The sequence below is a fragment of the Hyaena hyaena genome, unplaced genomic scaffold (genome assembly GCF_003009895.1).
Source record: "Hyaena hyaena isolate Hyena2069 unplaced genomic scaffold, ASM300989v1 scaffold_579, whole genome shotgun sequence".
Lineage (NCBI taxonomy): Eukaryota > Metazoa > Chordata > Mammalia > Carnivora > Hyaenidae > Hyaena > Hyaena hyaena.
The window spans coordinates 604012-630596 of NW_024081207.1; the positions used below are offsets into that span (position 1 = coordinate 604012).

At 45.2% G+C, this 26585-nt stretch overlaps 1 protein-coding gene across 2 annotated transcripts in view; it reads left to right on the plus strand.

The window, feature by feature from the left end:
• KAT14 (lysine acetyltransferase 14) overlaps positions 1-23650 on the plus strand; it is a 40123-nt gene extending 16473 nt beyond the window's left edge. For both annotated transcript variants that reach the window (XM_039256496.1, XM_039256497.1), the window contains 6 exons: positions 1278-1694; positions 1826-2394; positions 15721-15857; positions 16707-16882; positions 18338-18528; positions 22631-23650. In XM_039256496.1, the coding sequence (XP_039112427.1) occupies positions 1278-1694; positions 1826-2394; positions 15721-15857; positions 16707-16882; positions 18338-18528; positions 22631-22804 (1664 nt within the window). In that variant the 3' untranslated portion in view covers positions 22805-23650. The remainder of the gene's footprint in view (positions 1-1277; positions 1695-1825; positions 2395-15720; positions 15858-16706; positions 16883-18337; positions 18529-22630) is intronic.
• Positions 23651-26585: the final 2935 nt, after the last annotated feature.

The window sequence follows — 26585 nt, forward strand, 5'->3', positions numbered from 1 at the left end:
CTCTCTCTCCTAGAAATAAAAAAGAAAAAAAAAATTAAAAAAAAAAATCTTAGCTTTAAATTTTTAAAAATGTATTTGAGAAATGGAGCTCCTGGGTGGCTCAGTCAGTTGAGTGTCTGACTTCGGCTTAGGGCATGATCTTGGAGTTCATGAATTTGAGCCCTGTATTGGGCTCTGTATGGACAGCTCAGAGCCTGGAGCCTGCTTTGGATTTTGTGTCTCCCTCTCTCTCTGCCCCTCCCCTGCTTCCACTCTGTCTCTCTTTCAAAAATAAACAGTAAAAAAAATTTTTTAAATATATATTTGAGAAAAGAAAATAGTTTTGAAAAATGTAAAGCCTGACTGTTCCCCCTCCCCCACACCTACACCTGCCTACAGTTTTGCTCCCCAGAGTAACCACTGCTATCTCCTGTGAATGCTTTTAGCATTTTTTTTTTTAATGTTTTATTTATTTCTAGGAGAGAGAGAGACAGCGTGAGCAGGGGAGGGTCAGAGAGAGAGGGAGTCACAGACTCTGAAACAGGCTCCAGGCTCTGAGCCAGCTGTCAGCACAGAGCCCGACGCGGGGCTCGAACCCACGAACCGCGAGATCATGACCTGAGCGAAAGTCGGACGCCCAACCGACTAAGCCACCCGGGCGCCCCGCTTTTAGCATTTTTAATTGAAAAAATAAACTCATGCTATAATACTTGTTCTTTATCCCTCTCCTCGCCCCCTCCCTTTACTAAGACCTTGGGCATCTTTCTGTACCATTCCATTAGATCTACCTTATTCTCTTTTTTCCACTTGTATCATTGAATGCTCTTCATAGGATAATACAATAGGCCATTCCCCTGCTGATGGATATTTTGGTTACTTCTGCCTTTTTGTTGTTGTTACTTTAATACTAGAATGTATGTGTGTAAATTATTTGTGATAAATTCCTGGAAACAAGTTGCCATAGCAAGGGCATATTTATTCCAAATATTAATTAATGTTGCCAACTCACCCTCTAAAACGTTGTAATAAAATTTACTGTTATTAAAAACGCATGAAAATACCCATTTCCTCATACTTTTACTGAACATTAACAAACTTAATGTTTGCTAATTTCAGTAGGCAAATACAGTATTTAGTCATTTAAATTTGCATTGTAATCCATTTTTTCTTGTCAGGAGAACTCTACGTCCTAGTTTAGGGCATTCATTGTGGAACACTTCTTTTTCAAACACGGCAATAGGTTCACAGTTAAATTAGCAAAAGAAGCTAAAGTTGAGATAATTCTCTTTTCCTGGCAGCCTCCAAACCAGCTTTAGATCCCGTCATTACTGTTGAGGGCCTTCGAAAACGGGCGAGTCGGAATCCCGTGGAATCTGCCATGGAATTAAAAGAGAAAAGGTCTCGTACTCAGGAAGCAAAGGACATTCGGAGAGCCCAGAAGGAAGCGGCTGGCTTTCTTGACAGGAGTACCTCTTCGACCCCTGTAAAGTTCATAAGCCGCGGCCGCAGGCCCGACGTGGTTCTAGAAAAAGGAGAAGTGATTGACTTCTCATCCTTGAGCTCCTCTGACCGCACCCCTCTGACAAGCCCGTCTCCCTCCCCTTCTCTGGATTTCTCGGCCCCTGGGACCCCCGCCTCTCACTCGGCCACGCCCAGCTTGCTTTCAGAGGCAGATCTGATTCCAGATGTGATGCCGCCACAAGCCTTGTTTCATGGTAAGACTTGTCTCTCTTGGGTCTCCGGTTTTAGGTGTGCGGTAGAATGTGTTTATTTTCACTCTGTGGGCGGTGCACCCTGCATGTCTTCTGTCCGGTGTCTTGATTACGCTGTCTTGTCCTCTGCACAGACGATGACGAGATTGAAGGCGACGGCGTCATAGACCCGGGGATGGAGTACGTGCCTCCCCCTGCTGGGGCAGCAGCCTCTGGGGCAGTGGTCGGGGGCAGAAAGAAGGTCAGAGCGCCTGAACAGATAAAGCAGGAGGTAGAGAGTGAGGAGGAAAAGCCGGACAGGATGGACATTGACAGCGAAGACACCGATTCCAACACGTCTTTGCAAACGAGGACTCGAGAGAAGAGGAAGCCCCAGCTAGAGAAGGACAGGAAGCCTAAGGGGCCCAAGTACACCCCGGTGAGCATCTACGAGGAGAAGCTGCTCCTGAAGAGGCTGGAAGCTTGTTCCAGCGCCGTTGCCATGACGCCAGAAGCTCGCAGACTGAAGCGGAAGTTGATTGTCAGACAAGCGAAAAGGGATAGGGGATTACCACTTTTTGACTTGGATCAAGTTGTTAATGCTGCTCTTCTGTTAGTTGATGGAATTTATGGAGCCAAAGAAGGGGGAGTTTCCAGGCTTCCAGCGGGACAAGCCACATACAGAACAACGTGTCAGGACTTCAGAATTCTTGACCGGTACCAGGTAAGATTCCCCAGGGGCAGCAGTCAGGTGTGGGGAGAGGGCCTGCGGCGCTATAGACAGAGGGGGCACAGCTGTGCTCGACTGAAAGGCCTGAGTGACTTCGGGAGAGAGAAGGAAACAGCAAGGGAGCAAAATAGAAAAATTTCTGGGCTTTGGTTTTTGAAACTATTCACTATGAATACCCTTTATTCCAGCCAGGTTTGTTTGTTGCCCTTGGGTGTTCAGGACAGAGCCTTGACACTCTCTTCTAGTCCCTGAGGGGGACTGAGTTTGCAGTGGTTTGTGTCATAGCCCTGAGTGGCAGATTTGTTGAGGACGCCATGTGCTGAGCAGGATCTGAGGACCTGTCAACATCTGAGTAGTTAGGAGACAACACGGAGAAACAGATGAGTGTGTGGCAGCGTAGCTTGAGAATATTCAGGGAGTCCAAGTCTGTGAGTGCTCCTGGGAATGGTTAACTCCACTCAGAACTTGGAGAATGAACCTTCCCACAGCAAGAACGACAGGTCTGATTTCCCTGAATCTTTGCTAGCACTTGCTCCTAAACAGCCTTTAACTAGTTTTCCTAATCTGCTGGCTGTAAAATGAAATCTGATTTTTTAATTTGCATGTTTCTGGTTACATTTTTTATTTGCATGTTTCCTAGTTGTTTCCCTGTTGGTGAACCGCTAAATAGAATTAAATAATTGCCAAGTAGAATTATTTGCACATTTTCTGTCTTCTTTGGAAACCAGTGGGCTGATAGTGCCAGTGTTATGATCTTATTCTATGAAGTATCGTGTGTGGGGCTTTTTATTCCACTATGTTGGGCATGTGGTATGTGGGCTCTTTCAGTTTGAAACTCCTGGAGCTCTGGAACATCTTAATTTCCTGTCTTCTATTTTCTCTCTCTTTTTTAAAAATGTTTATTTATTTTGATAGGGAGGGGCAGAGAGAGAGAGAAAGAGAGACTCCCAAGCAGGCCCCACATTGTCAGTGCAGAGCCTGACATGGACCTGGATCTCCCAAACCATGAGATCATGACTTGAGCCGAAATCAGGAGCCAGCCACTGAACCGATTGAGCCACCCAAGCGCCCTATCTCTGTTCTGTCTTTTAGGAGCACACCTCTTATTTGGATATTGAGCCCTGTACACCAGGGGTTGGCAGGCCTTCTGTAAAAGGTCAGAAAGTAAATGGTTTTGGATGAGTTGCAACTAATCAAGTCTGCTGTTGTATGAAAGCAAGATACAGTGGAAGGGCATGCTCTGTCCCGGTAACGCATTGGTTACTTAAACAGGCTGGATCTGGCCTGCGGGATACAGTTTGCTGACAACCCCTACTCTAGATGGATTCCTTAATTTTCTTTTTTTCCCTCCTATTTTGCATCTTTCCTAGGAAGTAGTAACCTGCCTGTATATCCTAGAGGTGAGTGGGGTGGTCCAGGAGCCTACCATTCAGCTGGAAAACTTCCCCTGAGTCTCTCTGTTTTTAGTCCCATCCTTGGCTTGGCCAGGTGCTCTGGTGTCCAGTGCCTCTCCTGATCCTCTTCGGACACTCTGATCTTCTGCTTATGGAGGGAAGGATCATTTCTGGATGTAGGCAGTGGGGGTGTAGTTGTAGGCTTTCACCTCGTAGGTAGAGAGACTCTTAGTCCATAGTCCTATTGCCCACTCTCAGTGTTAGCAGGACCCAATCGATGACAAGGCATCCCTTGTTGCCTTTCCTGAGGTTCTGCGTGTACATCACCCTGCTCCTGGTCTGTCTTCATTCACTGCTGCCTTAGGTTCTGGCTCTCTGGTCTCAGCTGTTTGCCACTTACTCATATTCTTGGACTGCAGTCACCTGCTCACCCATTCTTTGTTCTTGTGGGTTTGTCTTTTAATCTCTGTACTTAATGTTTTATATTAAGACATGTGTCCTGTTACTAGAGAAGAATACATAGAACATATCAGTATAGTTTATGTGTTAGTTAAATAAATACTTTTCTACCTGTCTCTTGGGTTAAGAAACAGAACATTAGCCAACAACAAAAAAAAGAAAGAAACCGAGCATTACAAGCACCTTGGAGGTTCTGTGTACTGCCTACTCCCTCCCCCCAAGAGGAAGCCACTCTGAGTTTTTTATGTCACTTTTAGTTTTTAAAAATTAAGTAGGAGACAAAAGTCCAGCTGTGTAAGAAATTGCCACTATTAGATGGAGGCTTCCAGGAGAGGATAAGCTAAGCAGTCTCTCTGGGTCATTGTTGTAGATTGAATTGTGTCCCCCAAAAGGATATATCGAAGTTTTAACCCCTCGTACCCGTGAATGTGACCTTGTTTGGAAACAGGGTCTTTGTAGATGTAATTAGTTAAGATGAAGTCATACTGGAGCAGGGTGGGCACTTAGTCCAATATGACTGGTATCCTTATAAGAAGGGAAGAGACACAGAAACAGACACTGGGAGACAGCCATGTGATGGCTGAGGCAGAGCTATGTGTCCACAAGTAAGGGATACCAGTGAAAGCTGGCAATACCAGAAGGTAAGAGAAAGCATGGAACAGATTCTTCCCTACAATATTCAGAGAGAGCACGGCCCTGCTAACACCTTGATTTCTGACTTCTGGTCTCTAGAACTGTAGAAGAACAAGTTTGTTATTTAAGCCATCTGGTTAGTGAGCCATTGATATGGCAGCCGCAGGAAGCTCCCACAGTCATGTCTGGCTTCAGGTTCCATGACCCTTTTCTAGAGAAGTCAGTGTTCAAGGTCATTAGGCAGTCCTGGGAAGTGTTAGGCTTACCACAGTCTGAGCCTCAGGCAGGCCTGCAGTGTATACCACTCAGGGTGGCAGAAATCTGGGCAAGGGCAGTGGGGCCCTGTTTCCTGTGTCTGGACTGATGTACTTCCCTCCAGCTTGTAGGAGGTCAGAGCAGTTATTTGTGGGGCACGTGTCCTCAGCTGATCCTCGTAGTGGGCATGGAGGGAGTAGAGGAGTCTCAGACTACGTGGTGAAGCCAAGTTGAGCACAGATGAGATTCTGGGCTACAACTCCTTAGGTTTTATAGATGGTCCAATGTATCCTACTATCTAGTAATCAACACTGCTCAGTATTTACCCAGAAAATACAAATACCGGAATTCAAAGAGATACATGCACCTCGATGTTTGTTGCAGCATTATTTACAACAGCCAAACTATGGAAGCAGCCCATGTCCATCAGTAGATGAATGGATAAAGAAATGGGGTAGATATACACAGTGGAATATTATTCAGCCATAAAAAAGAATGAAATATTGCCATTTGCAACAATATGGAGGGAACTAGAGTGTATAATGCTAAGCAAAATAAGTCAGTCAGAGAAAGACAAATATCATATTATTTCACTCATATGTGAGATTTAAGAAACAAAACAAACAAGTGAAGGGGAGAAAAGGTAAAACCAACCAACAGATTCTTAACTATAGAGAACAAACTCATGGTTACCAGAGGAGAGGTGGGTGGGGCAATGGGTGAAATAGGGGATGGGGATTAAAGAGTACACTTATTTTTTTAATGTTTATTTATTTTGAGAGAGAGAATGAGTACAAGTAGGGGAAGTGCAGAGAGGGAAAGAGAATCCCAAGCAGGCTCCACACTGTCAGCATGAAGCCCAACTCAGGGCTCAAACTCATGAGCCATTAGATCATGACCTGAGCTGAAATCAAGATTGGCTGCTTAACTGACTGAACCACCCATATGCCCCTGAAGAGTACATTTATGGTGAAAAGAATAAAATAAAATGATAAAAGTTAATAAATAAAAGATGGTGCGTTGCAGCAGGGACTTGCGATGATAGCCTCTGTACCTGCCCCTGGAGTGACACCTGTCAGTCAGTAGTGGTCCTGGAATGTCCCTTGCCTGGAGACTCATTTGCCCTTCTTCTGTATTGAATCTTCCATTTCCTGTGCCTCATCTTCGCCATGTTGTAGTTTTACTCCCTTGTTTTAGTGGAGCATATTCTTAGTGACTTCCTGAGGAAAGCTGCCTGGGAAGTAAAATCTGAGACCTTTCATGCCTGAAAGGCCTTGAACTTAAAGCCAAAATCCCAAGCTAGTGTTGGGTCAAGCCGAGAGACAACTTCAGTACCAGAAGCAGTGCTTTCCCATTGTGAGGGAAAACGAGGCTGAATCTGGAATTCTGTGTGCAAGACCCATTATCTGGGAACATCCTTTGACAAGGACCCCAACATCTCTTCCTTGAGGTCTTTCCCCCTGGGCTAGTCATTCTCCCTGTCTCAGAGCCTTGATTACCACTTAAGGGAAGAGGGACCTTAGCCTTCAACTTGTGGTACTCACACCTCCATTCTGCGTGAGCTGCCCCTCCAGAGCGCTGGAGATGGGACCGCCAGACCTCTGTGGGGAGGCAGCCACCCAGCAGCAGGGGATTGAGGATTTGGGAATTGAACTGCTGTGCACACAGCTTTTATCTGCCCCTTCTTCTACTAACTACCCCATTTATTCCCAGCTCCAGAGGAGTCTGGTGCTGCCACTGGGTTTTAGGTGGTGCTACATTTCCAGATTGGGCTGGTTCACACCTAACCCAAAGCCAGCTTGGGAGTTTAGGCTTTAAAGCGGTTAATATTTATCCATCTGCTTCCCAGATGTTTTTTCCACCTGATCTTCCTATTTTTGTATGCTTCTCTCTGCTTTTTTGGAAGTCTGATTCTGTAGGTTTAGTGGGTTTGGAGAGGGAGTAAAATTGTGCGTTTAATCCTCCATCTTAACCTGGAATTTTAGTGTCATTTTAATGCAGCTTCACAGAGAGCAGCTATAAATGCATTTATTCAAATCCATACTCTTTCTTGTTTTCTGATAAAGGTAGTCATAGCTGTAAATATCCCTACAATACTGCTTTAGCTATGATTTTTGACTCATGACTTTTGAAGTGATATGAGTTTATTATCAATCAGTAATTTTGTAATTTTTCTCATTATTTCCTCTGTAACTCAACAGTTTGTTGGTTTGTTTACTTTTTAGATATGTAAGAATTAAAAAAAAATTTTTTTTTAACGTTTATTCATTTTTGAGAGACAGAGCGTGAGTTGGGGAGGGGCAGAGAGAGAAGAGACACAGAATCTGAAGCAGGCTCCAGGCTCTGAGCTGTCAGCACAGAGCCTGACTCAAAGCTCGAACTCACAAACCCTGAGATCATGACCTGAGCCAAAGTTGGACGCTTAACTGACTGAGCTACCCAGGAGCCCCTAGGTATATAGGAAGTTTTAAGGTATCTTTTAGTAATTGTTTTAATTTCTAATCACATATGTGTGGTCAGAGAAAGTGGTATGTTATATTGATTCTTTGCTATAAGGAAAGTTATATGCTCTATTTTTATTCTTTCTGTATGTCCTAACTTAGGGCATATGTTTTTTTCTCTTAATTTTTTAATATTATCATGTGGTCTTCCCTTCAAACAAAATATTTTTGCACGCTTTTATCTGTCTTTTTTCTTTTGTGTTGTTTACTTAGATAACAGTAAACCTCACTATTTATTCACTCTTACTTCCTGGATTAATTTCTTGCTAAATTAATTTCTAGATTACTTTCTTGCTAGACTACTTCCTCTAACAGCTTTTGAAAATATGGTCTTTTTGAGGTTAATTTTCAGTACCTGTATGCCTAAGAATATCTTCATTTCACTCTTGCATTTAAATGATAACATAACTGGATATAGAATTATAATTTTGTTTTTTCTTTCAAAATTTTGAAATTATGACTCCGTTATGATCTTGCATGTAGTGTTGCTCCTGAGAGCCTCACTGTTTGTTTCATTCTTGTTTCTTTGAGGTGGTCTCCTGTGTTACTCTCCCATACCTTGGAAGCTTTCAGAATTTTTTCTTTGTTTCTGATCTTTAATTCTATTTTTGCATTTAAAGTATTTTTTGATCTCATTTATATTGTACGTCTTCAGTCACAGGTGCCTTATATGATAATTTGCTGTCAAAAAGCACTGACCTCTGTGCTTTAGACCCCAGTACAATACAGGACAAAGTTTGGGATAAAAAGGAACGGTAGCTTTATTGCATTGCCAGGCAAAGGAGGTTACGGCAGGCTAAGGCCTTCAAAACCACAAACCTGCCAGGAGGAAGGGTCTGGGGGGTTTATAGGGAAATACAGGATCTAACCCATTTTGTCAGGATTGTGCTGCCAGCCTTGTCTGTTAGGTTTTCAGGGTGGTCCTGGGTTCCCGAAACAAAAGGCTGAGAAGGGAGGAGGGGAGGTTTGCCAAAGAGAGTGAAAAGGTTACTTAGAAAAAAAATTTTTTAATGTTTTATTTATTTTCAAGAGAGACCGAAAGATAGAGCACAAGTCAGGGAGGGGCAGAAAGAGGGAGACACAGAATCTGAAGCAGGCTCCAGGCTCCGAGCTGTCAGCACAGAGCACGACACAGGGCTTGAACTCAAGAACTGCAAGATCATGACCTGAACTGAAGTCGATGCTTAAACAACTGAGCCACCCAGGCGCCCTGAACAGGTTACTTTAAAATCAAGCTTTACTGGGGCGCCTGGGTGGCTCAGTCAGTTCAGCTTCCAACTCTTGATTTTGGCCTAGATCATAATCCCAGGGTTGTGGGATCGAGCGCTGTGTCTCACTCTGTGCTGAGCGTGGAGCCTGCTTAAGATTCTTTCTCTCTCCCCCTGCCCCTCTCTGGCTTGCACATGCCCTCTCTAAAATTTAAAAAAAAAAAAAAAAATTGAGCTTCACTGAAGCATTAGTGCAACTATTTAGATTTGTGTTCAACTTTATACTTTTAAGCAGATTCATCTTGACATTTATCTTTTTGTTCCCAGAGCTTCCTGGGTCTGTGCTTTCAGTATGGTGTCTTGATTAATTTGGGAAATTCTTAGTCATTATTGCTTCAAATATTTCTTCTGTTCCTTTCTTTTTTCTTTCTGGTATTCCTATTGTGTGTATTTTACACTTTTTGTCCTTGTAACACAGTTTTGGGTTTTTTAGTCTTCTTTTCTCTTTGCTTTTTAATTTTGGAAGTTCTTTTGACATATTCTTGAGCTCAGAGGTTCTTTCTTTAGCTGTGTCCAGTGTACTAATGAGCCCACCAAAGATGGTTCCTCATTTCTGTTATAACGTTTTTGATCCCTAGCATTTCTTCTTGATTCTTGTTAGAATTTCCGTCTGTTTGCTTAAATTGCCTGCCTGTTCTCGTGTGCTGTCTGATTTGTCCATTAGAGCCCTTAACATATTAATCAGAGTTGTTTCAAATTCCCAGTCTAATAATTCCAGCATGTCTGCCTTGTCTGAGTGGTTCTGATGCTTTCTCTCTCTCTTTAGACTGTGTTTTTGTTTTTGTTTTTGTTTTCATGTATATTTACTGAGAGAGAGTGAGCGGGCACACAAACGTGTGAATTGTGGAGGCGCAGAGAGATAGGGAGAGAGAGAATCTCAATCAGGCTCTGCACTGTCAGCACAGAGCCCTACACAGGGCTCAGTCCCACCAACTGTGAGGTCGTGGCCCAACCTACTGAGCCAACCAGGTACCTCCAGAATGTGGGGGTTTTTTTTTGTTGTTTTTTGGTTTTTTTGCCTTTTAATATGCCTTGTAATTTTTAGTTGAAAGCCAAATATCTACTGGGTAAAAGGAATTGTGGAAAGTAGGCCTTGAGTGTTATGGTGGTGAGATGTAGGGTGAGAAGCATTCTGTGGTCCTATGATCAGTTCTCAGTCTTTTAGTGAACATGTGCCTCTGGGCTGTGACCGTCACAGTGCTTCTCTAATTTTCCTCCCCAGCTAGGAGGCATGGGATGACTGGCAGGAGCTGGAGACAGGTAATTCCCTTTCCACAAGTTGGTTAGGTTCTGATAGAACCCAGTATGTTAGGCTCTGGTAAAACACTTTCTCTTGAGTATAGGCTTTGTTAAGAACGACATACTCTGAGGGATGCCCTGGTGGCTTAGTCGGTTAAGCGTCTGACTTTCGCTCAGGTCATGATCTCGCGGTTCGTGGGTTCGAGCCCCGTGTCAGGCTCTGTGCTGACTGCCAGCTCAGAGCCTGGAGCCTGTTTCAGAGTCTGTGACTCCCTCTCTGTCTGACCCTCCCCTGGTCACACTGTCTCTCTCTCTCTGTCTCTCCTAGAAATAAATAAAACATTAAAAAAAAATTAAAAAAAAAAAAGAACGACATACTCTGAAGCGTCTGGGTGGGTCAGTCGGTTAAGTGTCCGACTTTGGCTCAGGTTGTGATCTCACAGTTGGTGGGTTCGAGCCCCACATCAGGTTCTGTGCTGACAGCTCAGAGCCTGGAACCTGCTTCAGATTCTGTGTCTCCGTCTCTCTCTCATCCTTTTCCCCGTTCGCACTCTGTCTCTCTCTCTCAAAATAAATATTAAAAAAAAAACAAACAAACACCCCACATACTCTGACGTATTGTATTTTCAAAACGGCTACCTTTTCCCTGCCAGAAGCCTGAGGGGATTTTTCTTTGATCCCAACCTGACAACCTGGTAGAGCTCCGGGAGGTAAAAATCACAAAAATGTGCATCCCCCACCCAGAGTGTTTTCTCTCAGAGTTATCCACCTTGTGTCTGCAGTAATTTGTCTATTGCTGGTTAAGTTTTCCTAATCGCCACTGGTTCCTGGAGGTTTCTACTCTGCTAAATTATGAGTCTCTTTATCCACCTGTTTGTCTTTCCAGTTTTGGGGGCAGTAGTGTGCCCTGTGATCTCAATTCTCTGATGCATCCAAGAAGGGTTGTTGACTTTCAGTTTGTTGAACCTTTTACTTGTTAGACTGTATTGACATCTTCCATTCTCCTTATATGCAGGACAGGTAACCAGAAGTCTTCTTATATGCTTCTTTAATCTGGGAAGTTCTTAATTTTTTTTTTTTTAAGTAGGCTCCATGCCCAAAGTGGGGCTTGAACTCATGACCTTGAGATCAAGAGTCATATGCCCTACCAACTGAGCCAGCAAGTTACCCCCAATCTGGGAAAGTCTTTATCATTGCGTCTTTTTTTTTTTTTAATGTTTATTTATTTATTTTGAGAGAGACAGAGACAGAAAGAGAGGTACCAGTGGGAGAGGAGTAGAGGGAGAGGAAGAAAGGAAATCTTAAGCAGGCCCCACACCCATGTGGAACCCTTTACAGGGCTCGATCTCACCATGAGATCATGACCTGAGCTGAAATCAGGCATTGGATGCTTAACTGACTGAGCCACCCAGGTGCCCCTAGCATTACTTCTTTAAATATATTCTATTTTCTAGACTCCTAATATGGAGGTTGACACCATTAATTCTTTTATCTCTTCCTTTGTCTTTTTGAAGAGATTCTCAACCTGTCCCTTACTCATTCACAGAGTGCTTTGTTTTAGTGGTCATACATTTAATGTCCAGTAAAGAGTAAGAAATTCATAGTAACTACATTCATTCCTGTTTCTAGGTTTATTGCCCTGTAGCCTATTTATTATGCTTTCTTTTTTTTTTTAACTACCTTGTTGAGACACAGTTCACATACCATACAATCCCACCTTTAAAGTGTACAATTTGGTGGTTTCTGCTATATTCACAGAGTTGTATAGCCATCATCATAATTAATTTTAGAATGTTTTCATCAATATTACAGCCCAACCCCCCACACTCAGCTCCCATTAATCTACTTTATGCCTCTGTAGATTTACTTATTTTAGACATTTCACATAAATGGAATCCCGTAATACATAAGAGTCTTTTCTTTTTTTAATTTTTTTAACATTTATTTACTATTGAGAAATAGCGCATGAGTGGGAGAGGGGCAGAAAGAGAGGGAGACACAGAATCTGAAGCAGGCTCCAGGCTCTGAGCTGTCAGCACAGAGCCTGACGTGGGGCTCGAGCCCACGGACTGTGAAATCATGGCCTGAGCCAAAGTTGGATGCTTAACTGAGCTACCTAGGCACCCCCATAGGAGCCTTTTCTGATGGCATTCTTTCACAGCATGTTTTTAAGATTTGTCCATGTTGTAGTATAGATGCACCACATTTTGTTTATCCATTCATCAGTTGATGGACACTTGGGTTGTTTCCACCTTTTGTTTTTTTGTTTGTTTTTTAAGTTTATGTTATTCATTTTGAAAGAGCGCGAGCTGGGGAGGGGCAAAGAGAGAGGGAGAGAATCCCAAGCAGGCTCCATACTGTCCTCACAGGACCCAATGTGGGGCCTGAACTCACAAACCCCAAGATTATGACCCAAGCTGAAATCAGGAATTGGACACTCAATCAACTTAAGCCACCCAGGCATCCGTTTCCACCTTTAGGCTGTTGTGAACATTGCCACTTGCACATTGGTATAGATGTCTTTGTGTGGACGTGGGCTTTTATTTCTCTTGGGTATATATCCAAGAGTGGGAATGCCTAGTTAAAGGGTAACATTTTGTTTAACATGTTGAAGGACTTTTTCCCGAATCCATGCACCATCTTACATTTTCACCAGCACTTCATGAAGATCTTGATTTCTCCACACATCCTTACCAAGGCTCGTTATTGTCTCTTTTTGATGGTAGCCATCGTAGTGGATGTCAGGTGGTATCTCATTGTAGTTTGGGTTTGCATTTCCCTGATGACTGTGCTTTTGCTTTTTGAGAATTCTCAGCTGTCTAGTAAATTAATTCTTCTATTTCCATTACAGTTGGTTTACTTTGTTTTCTTTCCTTTTACACTCATTGACATATCTTGATATTTCCCCCCCTGTGAACAAATATTCCCTTGGTCTAACCAGATGCCTTTGCTGTACACCTAAAGGGAAGGGGAAAAGCCTGGTTCCTGGCTTGACACCCTGTTTGCAAGTTTGAGGCTTCAGCAGTGTCCTGAGGTGACCCCTCTGGCTGACACTTGCTGGCAAAGTTGATTGGCAGAGGTCCACGCAGAGCGGACCTTGCAAGAGGAAGTGGCCTAACTAGGAAGGCCCATCTGTGCTATAGCACCTTACTCTGCTCTAGGCTGGCCTTTGCTGCCTCACCTGTACCTGGCCACCTTTGGTCCCTTCCTGGGGTTTCTCACAGCCTTTGTGTTCTATCTTCCCTTTCACTTTGGTGGCATTTTTCAAGACATATGGGAAGGGGCCCAGCAGCCCATCTAGTGCTCCTTTTATTTAGAAATAGAAGTTTGAAGAAACTCATTTAACACTTTCCAAACTTATTTGACTTTGGCATGCTTCTTTCCCTACCATTTTGTCGTTCAGCAAATCTAAGTTGAGTACTCCATATGTGCTAATAAGCACTCTTCTAGCTGGGGACCCTGCAGTGAATTAGGGCAGAAGATGCCCGCCCTGTGGAGCAGGGAGATGATAAGACTAACTCAGTAAACGGGATCACTTCCTGCAAGGTGGGTGTTGCGGTGGGGTGGAAGGGCAGAAGGCAGCCGTACCACTTTGGATAGGGTCTTTCAGTGGAGGTGGCACTTGACCCAGTCCTGGTCCACAGGGAGGAGGCAGGCTGAAGGAGGTTCAGGGCAGAAGGCCCAGGTGCAGGCCCCAGTGCAGCAGGTAGTTTGGTGTGGGGGGCTGGAACATCATGATGGGAGAGGAAATGGGTGGGAGATGAGGCCACTAAGGTAACAGGACAGATCCTGCAAGTCACAGGTAAGAACTTTGAATTGTAAGGGAAGCCAAATAGGAATATTGACCAGGGGAAGTGAACTTACTTGTTTTTAAAAGAAGCATCTGGGTGTGTGTGGGCATGAGTGTAAGGGGTGAGAGTGGTGAGAGGGAAGCCAATGGGAAGCAGTGGTAGTGATCCTGGCAGAAGTTGAAGGTGGTCTAGACTAGGGTGAAGGCAGCGATGGCAGGAAGTTGGGGTACTGGGTAACACCTATGGAGTTCCACATAACTGACCTCGAAACATTAACTGCTTTGTCTGTCATGGGCCAGTGGTTTGGAGGCTGGATTTCAGTTACCTGTTGCTGCACAACAAACCATTCCAGAACGTAGAGGCTTAAAACAATATTGGATATTTCTTCTGATTCTGTGGGTTGACTAGGCTCAACTGGGTGGTGGTTCTACCCTGTGTGCTGAAGGCCAAGGTCCCTCACATGGCTGCCTTCAGTAGGAAGCTGGATCAGGATTGGAATGACCAGGATGGCCTTCCTCCCGAGCCCATCACCATGTGGCCTCTATTTACTCAGTGGGCTAGCCTGGACACCATGGCTGCTGGACTCCATGGCTGCTGGACGTGAAGAGAGAAAAAGGACCGGTCCTTGTGCCTGTGCTCAAGGTCCCAGAATGTCACTTCTGCACCTTGCATTGGTCAAGGTGTCACAGGCCCACCCAGATTCAAGGGGAGGGAACAGACTCTGCCGCTTGACATGAGGAGCCACAGGTACCCCATGGGCACAGGAGGAAGTGTTGAGGCCGTGTTTGGAGACTACATGGCATAGCTCTGAATCACCCTCCCAAACTTATTTGGAAGTCCTGGAAGAATTTCAAAGTCATCCTCTGAAAGTTTTGGTGTCCAGTTTGGGATAGAATAAGAGAAATTATAAAAGAAGAAATTCTTGCTCTCCTTCCAAGAAAGTTATTTTCTAAGCTCAAGAGCAAACTGACTCTCCTAAACAACTCAGGTTTCTAAACTTCATCCAGCCCTTGGCAAACCAGTGTATAAATGCACCTTTTAATCTTCCATCTGGGCCCTTTGCTGTAAAACCCTAATTGCACATGTCCTGTTACTACATGACCGAGGGCCCTGGGGCAGCACTCCCGGAAACAGGCAACTGCAGTCGGGCTCCTGGCATGAAACCCACCTGTTAGGACACTCACCTAAGGAGTGCAGACCCCCTCCTCATTCAGCCCCTGGCGGGGCCTCTCCACTGTCTCGATTCAGCCTGGGAGTGGTAGCCTGCATCAGTCCTAGTCTTGTCGAATTTACTCATTGGAGTAGAGGCGTGTTTTAATAGACCCACACGCAGGGGCAGCAGTAACTGGCCCCCACTGCTCTGTGGGTAACAGACTGCTCCCAGTGTGACCACGTGTCTCTTACACAGATGCCACTAGTACAGGTTAACAGCTGATGGCTGGGCTGGTGGCGTTACTAGGTGAAAGGAAACCTACGGGAGCTGTATCCAGTGCTCAGTCCTGCATTTCACTCACTTAAATGACTTAAAAATGTTTAAGTAACTTTAAAATTTGTTTAATTATTTAGATTTTAAACTGTTACAACTGGCACTGGTTTTTTTCATATCTAGTTTTATGCAAAGGTACCTATGAGGTATGGACTGAAACCTGGAGCTCTGCAGATAAGTGATACAAAAAGATCCACTTTCTAACACATAACACTGTCCTACGTACTAATTCTCTGATAAATTAAACCAGTCCTTCGGGTGACTACTTTTACATAATGGGTTTCTTTCTCCTAGACCGCCTTGCCATCCAGGAAAGGGTTTCGGCACCAGACCACCAAGTTTCTGTATCGTTTGGTGGGATCAGAAGATATGGCTGTGGACCAGAGTATCGTCAGCCCGTACACCTCCCGGATCCTGAAGCCTTACATCAGGTACGCGGGGAAGAGCTGCGGAATCGAGTGTGTTGTGAGGCACAGCATTTGTGGCTTCTGCACCCTGGTCCCCTGTCAGCGTGAGTCGAGACCAGCCCTGTGAGCTGACGGCAGCTCGGACCGAGTCTCTGCTCCACATGCAGTCTCCTCCTTGGCTTGCTTGAGCTGTACATTTTTTGCAGAAAGGATGGTCCTTTGACAGAAGTTTAAAAAGCAAGCGTAAGTTAACTCTGTTAGATTGCATTCTACTTTATTGTGTTTCTTCTACATTTCAAAGTTGTGTGTATCTAGTAGTCTGCAAATGAGTAAATGGGAGAGATGCCTCATGTGGGCTTATATCTGGGGTGATGACGAGTCTCTGTCTAGGCAGTGCCGTGGAAACTGAGCTATCCAGGGCGCCCCGGTGCTGTCTTGAGAAAGTGTGTTGTCTGGCTGGCCACACTGGCCCCAGAGTCCCAGGATCCTCCTTGCCGGGCACCGGCGTCCTGGGCCAACCCAGTGAGAAGCAGCGCGCGAGCCTGCCCCGGAGACCTGGCAGGGCTGGCCTGTCCCTCCCTGGGCTGCGTCCTGGGCCGGAGCTCTCAGGGCTGAGTAAGACTGCCGTTTGTGTTCTCACTCTGTTCGTCAAGGCTCCAGCACAAGCAGGCTTCCTGGCTGTGCAGAGCATTTTGGTCTGATGAATGTTTAACAGAGCAAATCTTAAATTTCATACCAGGAAAGTATTGTAGCTGTTACAAGCTATCTGCCATATAAAGTAGCAGATTAAAGAGTTTATGTGAATCAGTTGGCTAGGAATAATTCTGGGTGTTTTTCTTGACTTGAATTTGTTCTTTTCCTGTGATCCTGGAGGCGTGATTATGAAACAAAGCCACCCAAACTGCAGCTCCTGTCACAGATTCGCTCCCACATGCACAGGAGTGACCCTCACTGGACCCCGGAAGCTGATGCACCTCTTGATTACTGCTACGTCCGGCCAAATCACATCCCGACCATAAACTCTATGTGTCAGGAGTTCTTCTGGCCTGGTATGTCCCCCCTCCCAAACTGGGCAGATCGGTTTCTTATCCAGTTCACATTAGTAATTTTTTTTTAATTAGTGTATGTTGTGGGACTCTAAAACCTTTATTCAGGATTTCATTTAGTTCGTCTTCTACTCTCATGTAAAGAGTAAAATATGAATACCTCTTTCTTCCTAAGGTCAAGACGAAACCAGCAATTAAAGTAATAAACAGTGCTTTTGTATGTTTCTCTCTGCTGCCAGAATAAAAGATTCATCCTGTTTTGCTTCTGCATATGTTTAGATACCAGGTAATGTCTGCCCGTGGTACACAGACTGGTAGTTTGGACATGTTTGGACATATTTTATTTTTTTGCTCAATAATTCTGTAATTTTGTTTATTTAGCTGTTACCTGGAGAGTGTTAGTACAGCCAAAAGGTTTTTTTTTTATTTTTTTTAAGTTTATTTACTTTGAGAGAGTGAAGGCCTGAGCAGGGGAGGGAGAGCTGGAATCCCAAGTAGGTTCACGCTGTCAGCTCGGAGCCCAGTGTGGGGCTAGAACCCACAAACCGTGAGATTATAACCTGAGCCGAAGTCCAACATTTAACCAACTGAACCACCTATGCTCCCTGAAAAGGTATTTTTAAAAACCCAAATACCCCAATTCCAGACTTTGAAAATAGGAGTAAACCCAATAAGATTTGTCATTTTATCAGTCTTAATATATTGTCTTTCTGAAAACCAAAGCCATCAGTTAAAGAGCACATTTTCTTTGTTAAATATAAGCATGTTCTTTGTGGATCTCCCTTACCGCACTGCTTTGAAACGTAAAGGAAAAATTACATGTCCTCCAGGTGGTAGATAAGATTTGCTTGGGATTAGAGCTGTGTCATCTTTGTTGTCTGGTAATCATGTCATAGTGCACGTGGTGGCAGGGTTGTGCTCTTCTGTTAGGAGCAGTATGGGGGCTGAAAGGAACATTCTGGCAGCATCTGCTATTTCTTGACCTTATGCTGGGTGCCTTCCATACATCATGCATGGAATCGTTTTTTGTTTAAACCCCTTTAATGTAAAATGTAGCATTTGTACAAAAGATTTATAATAAAAAATGTATAAATTATAAATTATGTATGAGGTGAAGAACACAACAATATTGGTTCTCTGGATCTCTGCTCCCACCCTGTGAGGCCTAGGAGTGCAGACGCTAAGGCCCAGACACTTAGAAAGGTGTCAGCTGACACATGTTGCAGAGGAGGCTAAGTTCAAAGCAAAGTGTATCCCATTCTAAACCTGGGTGCTCTCTGCTACCCACCCTATCCTGCTTGCTTCTTCTAACATGTGTACTTGGGAAAGATGGTGTTAATTTTGATTATTTTCTAAAATTTACTTTTATTTTCATGATCTGAATGTATGATGTCTCTGCTAATATCTTTGTCTTCAGGTTTTTTTTGTTGTTAATGTCCATTTACCTCCTTCCCGTAGGCATTGACCTGTCTGAGTGCCTGCAGTACCCAGACTTCAGTGTTGTTGTCCTTTATAAGAAAGTTATCATTGCCTTTGGCTTCATGGTTCCTGACGTGAAGTACAACGAAGCTTACATTTCATTTCTGTTTGTCCATCCTGAATGGAGAAGAGCGGGAATCGCAACTTTCATGATCTATCATCTGATTCAGGTGAGGCGCCTGTGCTCCCAGCGTGGCTCTGGGCTCCTCTGAAGGCTCGGGGGAGGGACGCAGCCGAGCTGGGCCTTCCTACCGTGCCCAACAGGACGGGTGGTCACAAACCCAGTAAAAGAACGCCAGTCACCATCACACAGATAAAAATCTTTGGCCCCCTAATAAGGTCACTGTCGGGGAATCTGGGTGGCTTGGTTGGTTGAGCAGCCAATTTCAGCTCAGGTCATGATCTCATAGTTCATGAGTTTGAGCCCCGCATCAGGCTCACTGCTGTCAGGGCAGAGCCTGCTTTGGATCCTCTGTCCCCTCTCTCTCTGCCTCTGTCTCTCTCAAAAAAAAAAAAAAAAAGAAAAGAAAAAATCTTGGGCCCTCTAGAATAAAATGACTATTCAGGCCCAGGTTTTCTTTTTTCCTTTTCTTTTTTTAAAAAAATTTATTTACTTCTGAGAGAGAGAGAGAGGCAGCATGAGCAGGAGAGGGTCAGAGAGGGAGATACAGAATCTGAAGCAGGCTCCAGGCTCTGAGCTAGCTGTCAGCACAGAGCCCGACATGGGGCTCGAACTCAAGAACTGTGAGATCATGACCTGAGCTGAAGTCAGATACTTAACTGACTGAGCCACCCAGGCACCCCCAGACCCAGGTTTTAAAGAAACCAGTTTGAGGGGCACGTGGATAGTTAAGTTGATTAAGCATCTAACTCTTGATTTAGGCTCAGGTTATGATCCCCATGTTGGGCTGCACACTGAGCGTGGAGCCTGCTTGAGATTCTCTCTCTCCCTCTCTGTCTGCCCCTGACTCAGACTTTCTTTCTTTTGGCAAAGTAATCTTCAAAGAAACCAGGTTGTAAACACATATAGTAGATAAGATGAGAAAATACCAAAAGTGAGAATCAAAAGCGATTATACAACGACCCCTATTGGTAACTGCTGATGCTCTTAGAAGCACCATCACCACAACTCTGAGAAGTGGAAGTGCAGCTGTGATATTTAGGGGTTTTCTCCTCACAGGGGCATTAACATACAAAATGCACTCACTTCAGCCTTACAGCATAATGATCTGATACTTGTCTATGTTGCGAAATGTTCCCCACAGTAAGTCTAGTTACCACTCGTCACTACACATGGTTACAGACATTTTTCTTCTTGGGATGAGAACTTTTATGCTCTGTTCTCTTAGCAACTTGCAAACATGCAGTAAACTATGGTCTCTATGACCTGTCGAGGACTGACTTGTGAACTGAAGTCTGTACCTGTTGACCTCCTTCATCCAGTTCACCCAACCTGTATCCTCTGGCTATCACCAGTCTGTTCTCTGAGTCTGTGAGTTCAGCTTTTTATTTGGTCTTTAGATTCCACATGTAAGTGAGATCATATAGTGTTTGTCTTTCCCTATCTGACTTGTTTCCTCAAGCATAATGCTACCTAAGTTGTTGCAAAAAGTATCAAGTATTTTTAAGCATTTTAGCAAAACTATATTAACAAGTAGTACATATTCTATTATTGCTGATTATTATTAATTTTAGTATCACTGTATAAGCTGTACCAACCTTTTAAGATTTGATTTAAAAAAAAATTTTTTTAGGGGTGCCTGGGTGGCTCAGTCAGTTAAGCGTCCAACTTCAGCCCAGGTCATGATCTCGCGGTTCGTGGGTTCAAGCCCTGCGTCGGGCTCTGTGCTGACAGCTCAGAGCCTGGAGCCTGCTTCAGATTCTGTGTCTCCCTCTCTCTTTGACCCTCTCCTGCTCACGCTCTCTCTCTCTGAAAACAATTTTTTTTAACCTTTTATTTCTGAGAGGGAGAAAGACAGACAGAGTGTGAGTGGGGGAGGGGCAAAGAGAGAGGGAGACACAGAATCCGAAACAGGCTCCACTCTGAGTTGTCAGCACAGAGCCCGATGTGGGGCTCGAACTCACAAACCGCGATATCATGACCTGAGCCAAAGTTGGACGCTTAGCTGACTGAACCACCCAGGTGCCCCTTAAGATGTGATTTTAATATTGAATTATAATTCATTCTTTTATATATCCATAACACTGTTGAAAATACACCATATATTTATATACTAACATCAGAAAAACATGTAAGGGATTTTTCACCCCCCAGATTGTTCTGGTAACTTTTATTTAGAAACCATTTGGCCTGAAGGATTGTGTGTTATGTGGGCAAGTTTCCTTTTAAATAGAGGAAGGAAAAGACAAAATGTTTTTCCAATTTTTTTTAAGTTTGTTTATTTATTTGGAGAGAGAAAGAAAGCAAGTGTGAGTGGGGTACAGCCAGAGAGAGAGACAGCATGAGTGGGGTGGAGGCAGAGAGAGAGAGAGAGAGAGAGAAGGAGGGGTGAGAGAGAGAGAGAGAAAGGGAGACAGAGAATCCCAAGCAGGCTCTGCACTTTCAGCACAGAGCCTGATGTGGGGCTCAGACTCACAAACCGTTAGATCATGATCTGAGCTGAAATTAAAAGTCAGATGCTTAACTGACTCAGCCACCCAGGTGCCCTTGTTTTTCCAGTTTCTAATGAAACTTGCTCAACATTTCCCAAATGTCAGCAGAAACCTAGAACCGTTTTCTAAAAATTGCTTTCTTCTCTCTTCACCTGACAGTTAGCACGTGCTCCCTTGTGTTGTGTTCAGCTGAGGCTCTCAGTTTTTGTGCCACCCCCCACCTCACTCATGGCCACAACCTCCACCCTGTTCTCCCTTCCATCTCCATCTGCTGCACTGCTGCCTTTCCCCTCATGAGCAGGGGCTGCCTTCCTGCGGGTGTGCCTGATAGAGGGCCTGGCACATCGTCAGTACTGACTGAGTGCTCGCTGGGTAGGTGGGAGAGTATCTATCCTTGGGTGCGGGGCCTGGCCTCAGCCAGACTGTGAGCCCCGGGCCCAGACAGTACTGCCCAGTTGGGCAGTAGTACTCAACGATGCCATGGTTAGACTGCGTGTGGGCACGAACATCACTCCACAGCGTTCATCTTAATGCTCACAGTCACGCCGAAGGGCTCAGAATGTGAGTGAAGCAGAGAGAAGATGGCAGCTGTCTACCTAGAGGCCTCTTAAATCTAGGCCTCAGGGAACCGTGGGTTACAAAAGCTCAAGGACCCTGTCAGCCTCAGTATTTCCATGCCTTCCTCATTAGAAAGCACATTCTTAGTTCATATGACTTTTGGTACTTTCTTCTGTGTAGCTCATTAAAGAATCTTAAGAATTTGCCTTGTGTTAATAGAATGATGATTACTCTTTCCCCCTAGGATTAGGCCAGTGCTGAATACAGAAATCACAGTTCTGAGAAGCTAATTCTATCAGTTTGGGAGGGACAGAGGAGGACTGGGATTCTGAAGGTCTGTACAGGGTTTTCAGGTCTTATAACTAAATGAAAGTCCCAATACCTCATATCTAGCCCCATTACTTAGCGTCTTTTCTAGTAGGTCTAGGAACAGAAGGAATGTTTACAAGTTTGAATACAGGATAGCATCTACTAGTTTTTAAAAGCGAACTTCTCAGGGCACCTGGGTGGCCCAGTCTGTTGAGTGTCTGACTCTTGGTTTCTGCTCAGGTCATGATCTAAGGGTTGTGGGATTGAGCCCCACGTTGGGCTTCATGCCGAGCGTGGACCTCGCTTAAAATTCTCTTTCTCTCTGCCCATCTCCCCAGCTCACTGTTTCTCTCTCTAAAATTAAAAATAATAATAAAGAAGCAGAACTCCTTGTCTTGTTCTCTATTTCTTTGAGATTGTCAGAGTGCCTGCTGCTGATATGTGTGATGTGTTTAAGTGTAATTGAATTCTAAAGAAAGTAATCCAGTTGACAATGACCTGTCTCTCCCCCCCCCCACCCCCCTCCCCTGGGCCCTTTGCCTCAGTGAGTGAAAACAGCCAGCATACCATCCATTCCCTTAGTCTCGTAGTTTCAGTCGAGAGTGACTCTGTCGGCAGCCGAGAGTGACTCTGGCTACCAGCTGTTGCTGCGTGTTGCGGTGCCTCAGCTGAGGTCCCTGCTGTCCCCAGTTGCCATGACTACCTACCTACACTTCACAGACTTTCCTCACCTACTCATTTTCCCTCAGGCGCTTTCATTCTCATCCCGTACTTTTCCACTCTTTTTGGCAGACCTGCATGGGCAAGGATGTGACCCTTCACGTCTCAGCAAGCAACCCTGCTATGCTGCTCTACCAGAAGTTTGGATTCAAGACTGAAGAATACGTCTTAGATTTCTATGATAAATACTACCCCTTGGAGAGCACGGAGTGTAAACACGCATTCTTCCTGAGGCTCCGGCGCTGAAGTGAGCACAGTGCTTCAGAAAAAGACACGTGCGCTCTCAGAGTCGGGTCCTCATGTCAGCCCAAAGGCAGGTGTCCATGTCCATGTGGGCCCTCATCGCTGCCATCAGACGTCCATTCAGACCTCTCGCCAGAGGCTAGACAGGCAGTGGGCAGTGGCATTGAGTAGTGAGCAGCCCTTCGGTGGAACCGCTGACCTGTCCTGTCCTGCACAGGCCTCGGCCCACACCTCGGGACCCCACAGTTACCTGGAACTGAACGGTGCTGCAGTCCTTCCGCCTGACAGCTTCAAGAATAAAAGATTCTTGGGGAGAGAGAATCAGTTCTCATTTGAAGGATGAGGAAGTGTGGTGGCCATTTAACAAGGGATGCAGTGCCGTGGGGACACTGGGAGACTACGAGGCGGTCACACACGGGGAAGCCAGCACTTCCCCAGCCATCTGTGAGCCGTCACTGAACCCAGAGGACCTTCAGGACACAGAGCTTCTGCTGTCTCCCTGACTCTGGCCACAGTCAGAATAACCCTGGTGCCTGTCTCCATGCATCACGTCACCCAGTGTGCTGTTAGTATCTCCTGCCGGGGGCTTTGGCCTGGGAGTGGAGACCTTTCCCCATGCCTGCAAAGTTGCTTTGGGGTTGCAGTGTCCGGGCAGCCTCAGTTAGATTGTGCTGGCGGGAGGTGCGGGTGGTGGGAGCAGGGCCAGTGGGGACGGGCCCGTTTGTCTGCAGGACCACTCTGGTTGGTAGGGGTGTTGGAGATGGGCTGTCCGTCAGGGTTTTTTGGATCCAGTAGGAGCTTTTCCAAAAGTATCAGATGTTCTCAAATAAAAATCTTTCCTTATGACAACCTATGGCCAGAGCTTCAATCTAATCAGTTTGCTTTCAAACCCTCTTTAATGAAGAGCAGTGGTTCTTAACTTCTGGGGACATGGATCCCTCCCTGCAAGAACCCAAGGAAAGCTGAGTGTTGTCTAGAAAACTGTGCATGTGCATTTAGAGTCTTGCATCAGAGATCTGTGGACCGCAGTCAAGTGCCTCTGCTTTAGGGGCTGTGCATGCAAGCCAGCTCGCATCCCTTTGCTCAAAGGAACGTGCTGCACCTCTTGTGAAGGCTGTCTGGAAGTTCTGTCCTTGGAGAATGGCCCAGGCTCCACTCCACTGCCTGAGGCCCAAGAGTGGCATTATCTACTTTCTTCCTTTCCTTTTTTTCCCCTCCCTCCCTCCTTCCCTTCTTGCTAAGAGTTTTCTACCTTCTAAAGATTTGAGGATTATGACCACCCCAAGAAGTAAAATTGAGGAAGTGGCATTTTCCGAACTGGCAGACCAGCTTGTGATTGTTGTACGTGAACGTCAAGCATTTGCTCCAAAAGGCGGCTGAAGCAACTATCTCCTCACTTCAAGGAACTGGGGAATTCCATGATTATATTAATCAATTCTTTGATTTACATTTCAGTTGATTGATTTTATTTTTAAGTAATTTCCACACCCAACATGGGGCTCCAACTCACAACCCTGAGATGAAGAGTCGCACGCTCCACCACCTGAGGCAGCCAGGTACCCCCCACAATTTTTAAATTACAGTGCAGCAAACCCCTACCACCCATATTCAGTAATTATCAAGATTTTCCCACATTTGCTTCATCTGTTTTTTGCTGAATATTTTAAGGTAAATCCCAGATACCATATAATTTCACACCTACTTCGGTAGGTATTTCTTAAAAACTAGGGATATTTTCTCACATAACCTTACTGCCTAGTACCACTCACAACAAGGTGAGCCCATTTCTGGAATTAGCTAGTAGTCAGTGTGTCATACCCTGTGGATTTCTCACAAGTGATTTTACAATTGGTTTGTCTGGATCGGCATCCAAGTGGGGTTCACATGGGTGGCTAATGCCCCGTCTCCACAGTCTGTCTGTGTAGACATGCCCTGCCCCACCACAGTCTTGCTCCAGTGTTGGGGCTGGGCCCCCTCCCACGATGGGCCCGGCGGCCCCAGCATAGCAGACTGGCTGCTGGTTTTGCTCTGCCTTTATAGTCTTCCCCCAGCTAACACTGTGGGAAACCTCTGACCACCCTCCAGAAGTGATACTTAACACTGCGTGCGGTGGGGCCTGCGGTGCGCAAGAGCATTCTCAGACTAACATTCTGGTGCACTTTGGGTTACAATTTATTTTGAAATTTCAAAATCCCAAGTAAGGAAGAGGGCTTGTTTCTTTGTTCCATAAAAGTGGGTGTGAGCGTTAAAAAGCTGAGGAACCCCATCTCCAGCTGTGTGTTCCTGGGAGTCTAGATTGTCCTTGACCTGTATCCACGCCTCCCTGATGTGGGCAAGTGGCTTGTGGTAGCCGAGTAGGCCTTCAGGGTCCAGGCTGGAGAGAGACCAGCCCTCTAGCTTCCTTAGATGCTCTCTTACTGCGGGTGACATTATAGCATGTGTCAGTGTCAAGAAGGCCACTGCTCTAAGTCCTCAGCCCTCTGGGCATCTGGAGCCCCTAGGTGTTTATCACCAGTGGCATGGAGCTGGGGGTGTGCTGATGAATGTTTGATTGCTGGTGGGGTGAGGTTCAGGGAGAGAGGAGCAGTAGGTCAAGGCCCAATGTGCAGCATTTGCTGATTTCCGTGGCGTGAATCTTCTCACCATGGCCGATCCTGAGCCAGCAGCATGCGGTCACTGAACCCGGAGTTAGAAAGACCCGCCCAGTAGGATGCCATTACACAGCGCTGCCGTCGCCTACATAGGATGGATGGAAATCACCTCAAGAGCGTAGGTAACGGTCCTGTGGTCAAATAATCAGCCTGTGGTGAGTGTGAGGATTTATTATCCATATTTTTAACATGATTCATGTAATTATGAGTTTATATAATTCAACATTTAAAATGGCTCACAAAATCCCTGGAAATGTAACCATTAGCTCCTGAGTACAGCAGACACACCATCAGCCCAGGGGAGGGGGGAGGGGCCTGAAGGGCTGGGAGGGGAAAGCCAGGAGGCCTCGGTCTTAGCCTTATGTCCGTCAGCGGGGGCTGTGACCTCTGAGCTGGCCACAGGGAGACCTCACCGGAGTTTCCCCAACACTTAGATCACTTGAAAGTAAGTTTTGGATTTCAATTCCATTCACGTTTTCACAATTATCAACATTATGTGCGTCCATGAGAAAAACAAAATGGGCTATTAGACTATCATTGCAGCTATTTGAAATTTTTTAATTAAAAAAAAAAGAAGGTTAAATATCACCCACTCTCATCAACTACTTTTCTCGTGGGTGACAGTCAAGAACTAGAAGAGAATTCATGAACACTCATGATCAAGAATTGTGTGTAATGATTTCACTTAATTTTGTTTAATGTTTATTTTTGAGAAAGACAGGGTGTGAGCGGGGGAGGGGTAGAGGGAGAAGGAGACACAAAATCTGAAGCAGGCTCCAGGCTCCATGCTGTCAGCACAGAGCCCTACACAGGGCTCGAACCCATGAACCACGAGATCATGACCTGAGCTGAAGTTGGATCCTCAACTAAGTCACCCAGATGTGTACTAATTTCAAACCTAATATCTAATATTTTTTAAAAAATCACATTCCTGGATAGCCAGACCAAGTTTTCTCTCTTCAAAAACATTTGAAGAGATTCGGGAGGGAGGTTGGGGAAGGGTATACAAATTCAACATTTAGTACCATGTTACTTTATCTTTCTCCTACTGATATAAATGTTATTTTCCTTACCAAGCCCCAGGTAGATGTGGCCCCTTCCTGCATTGCACCCAGCATGCTGTGCAGATGTGC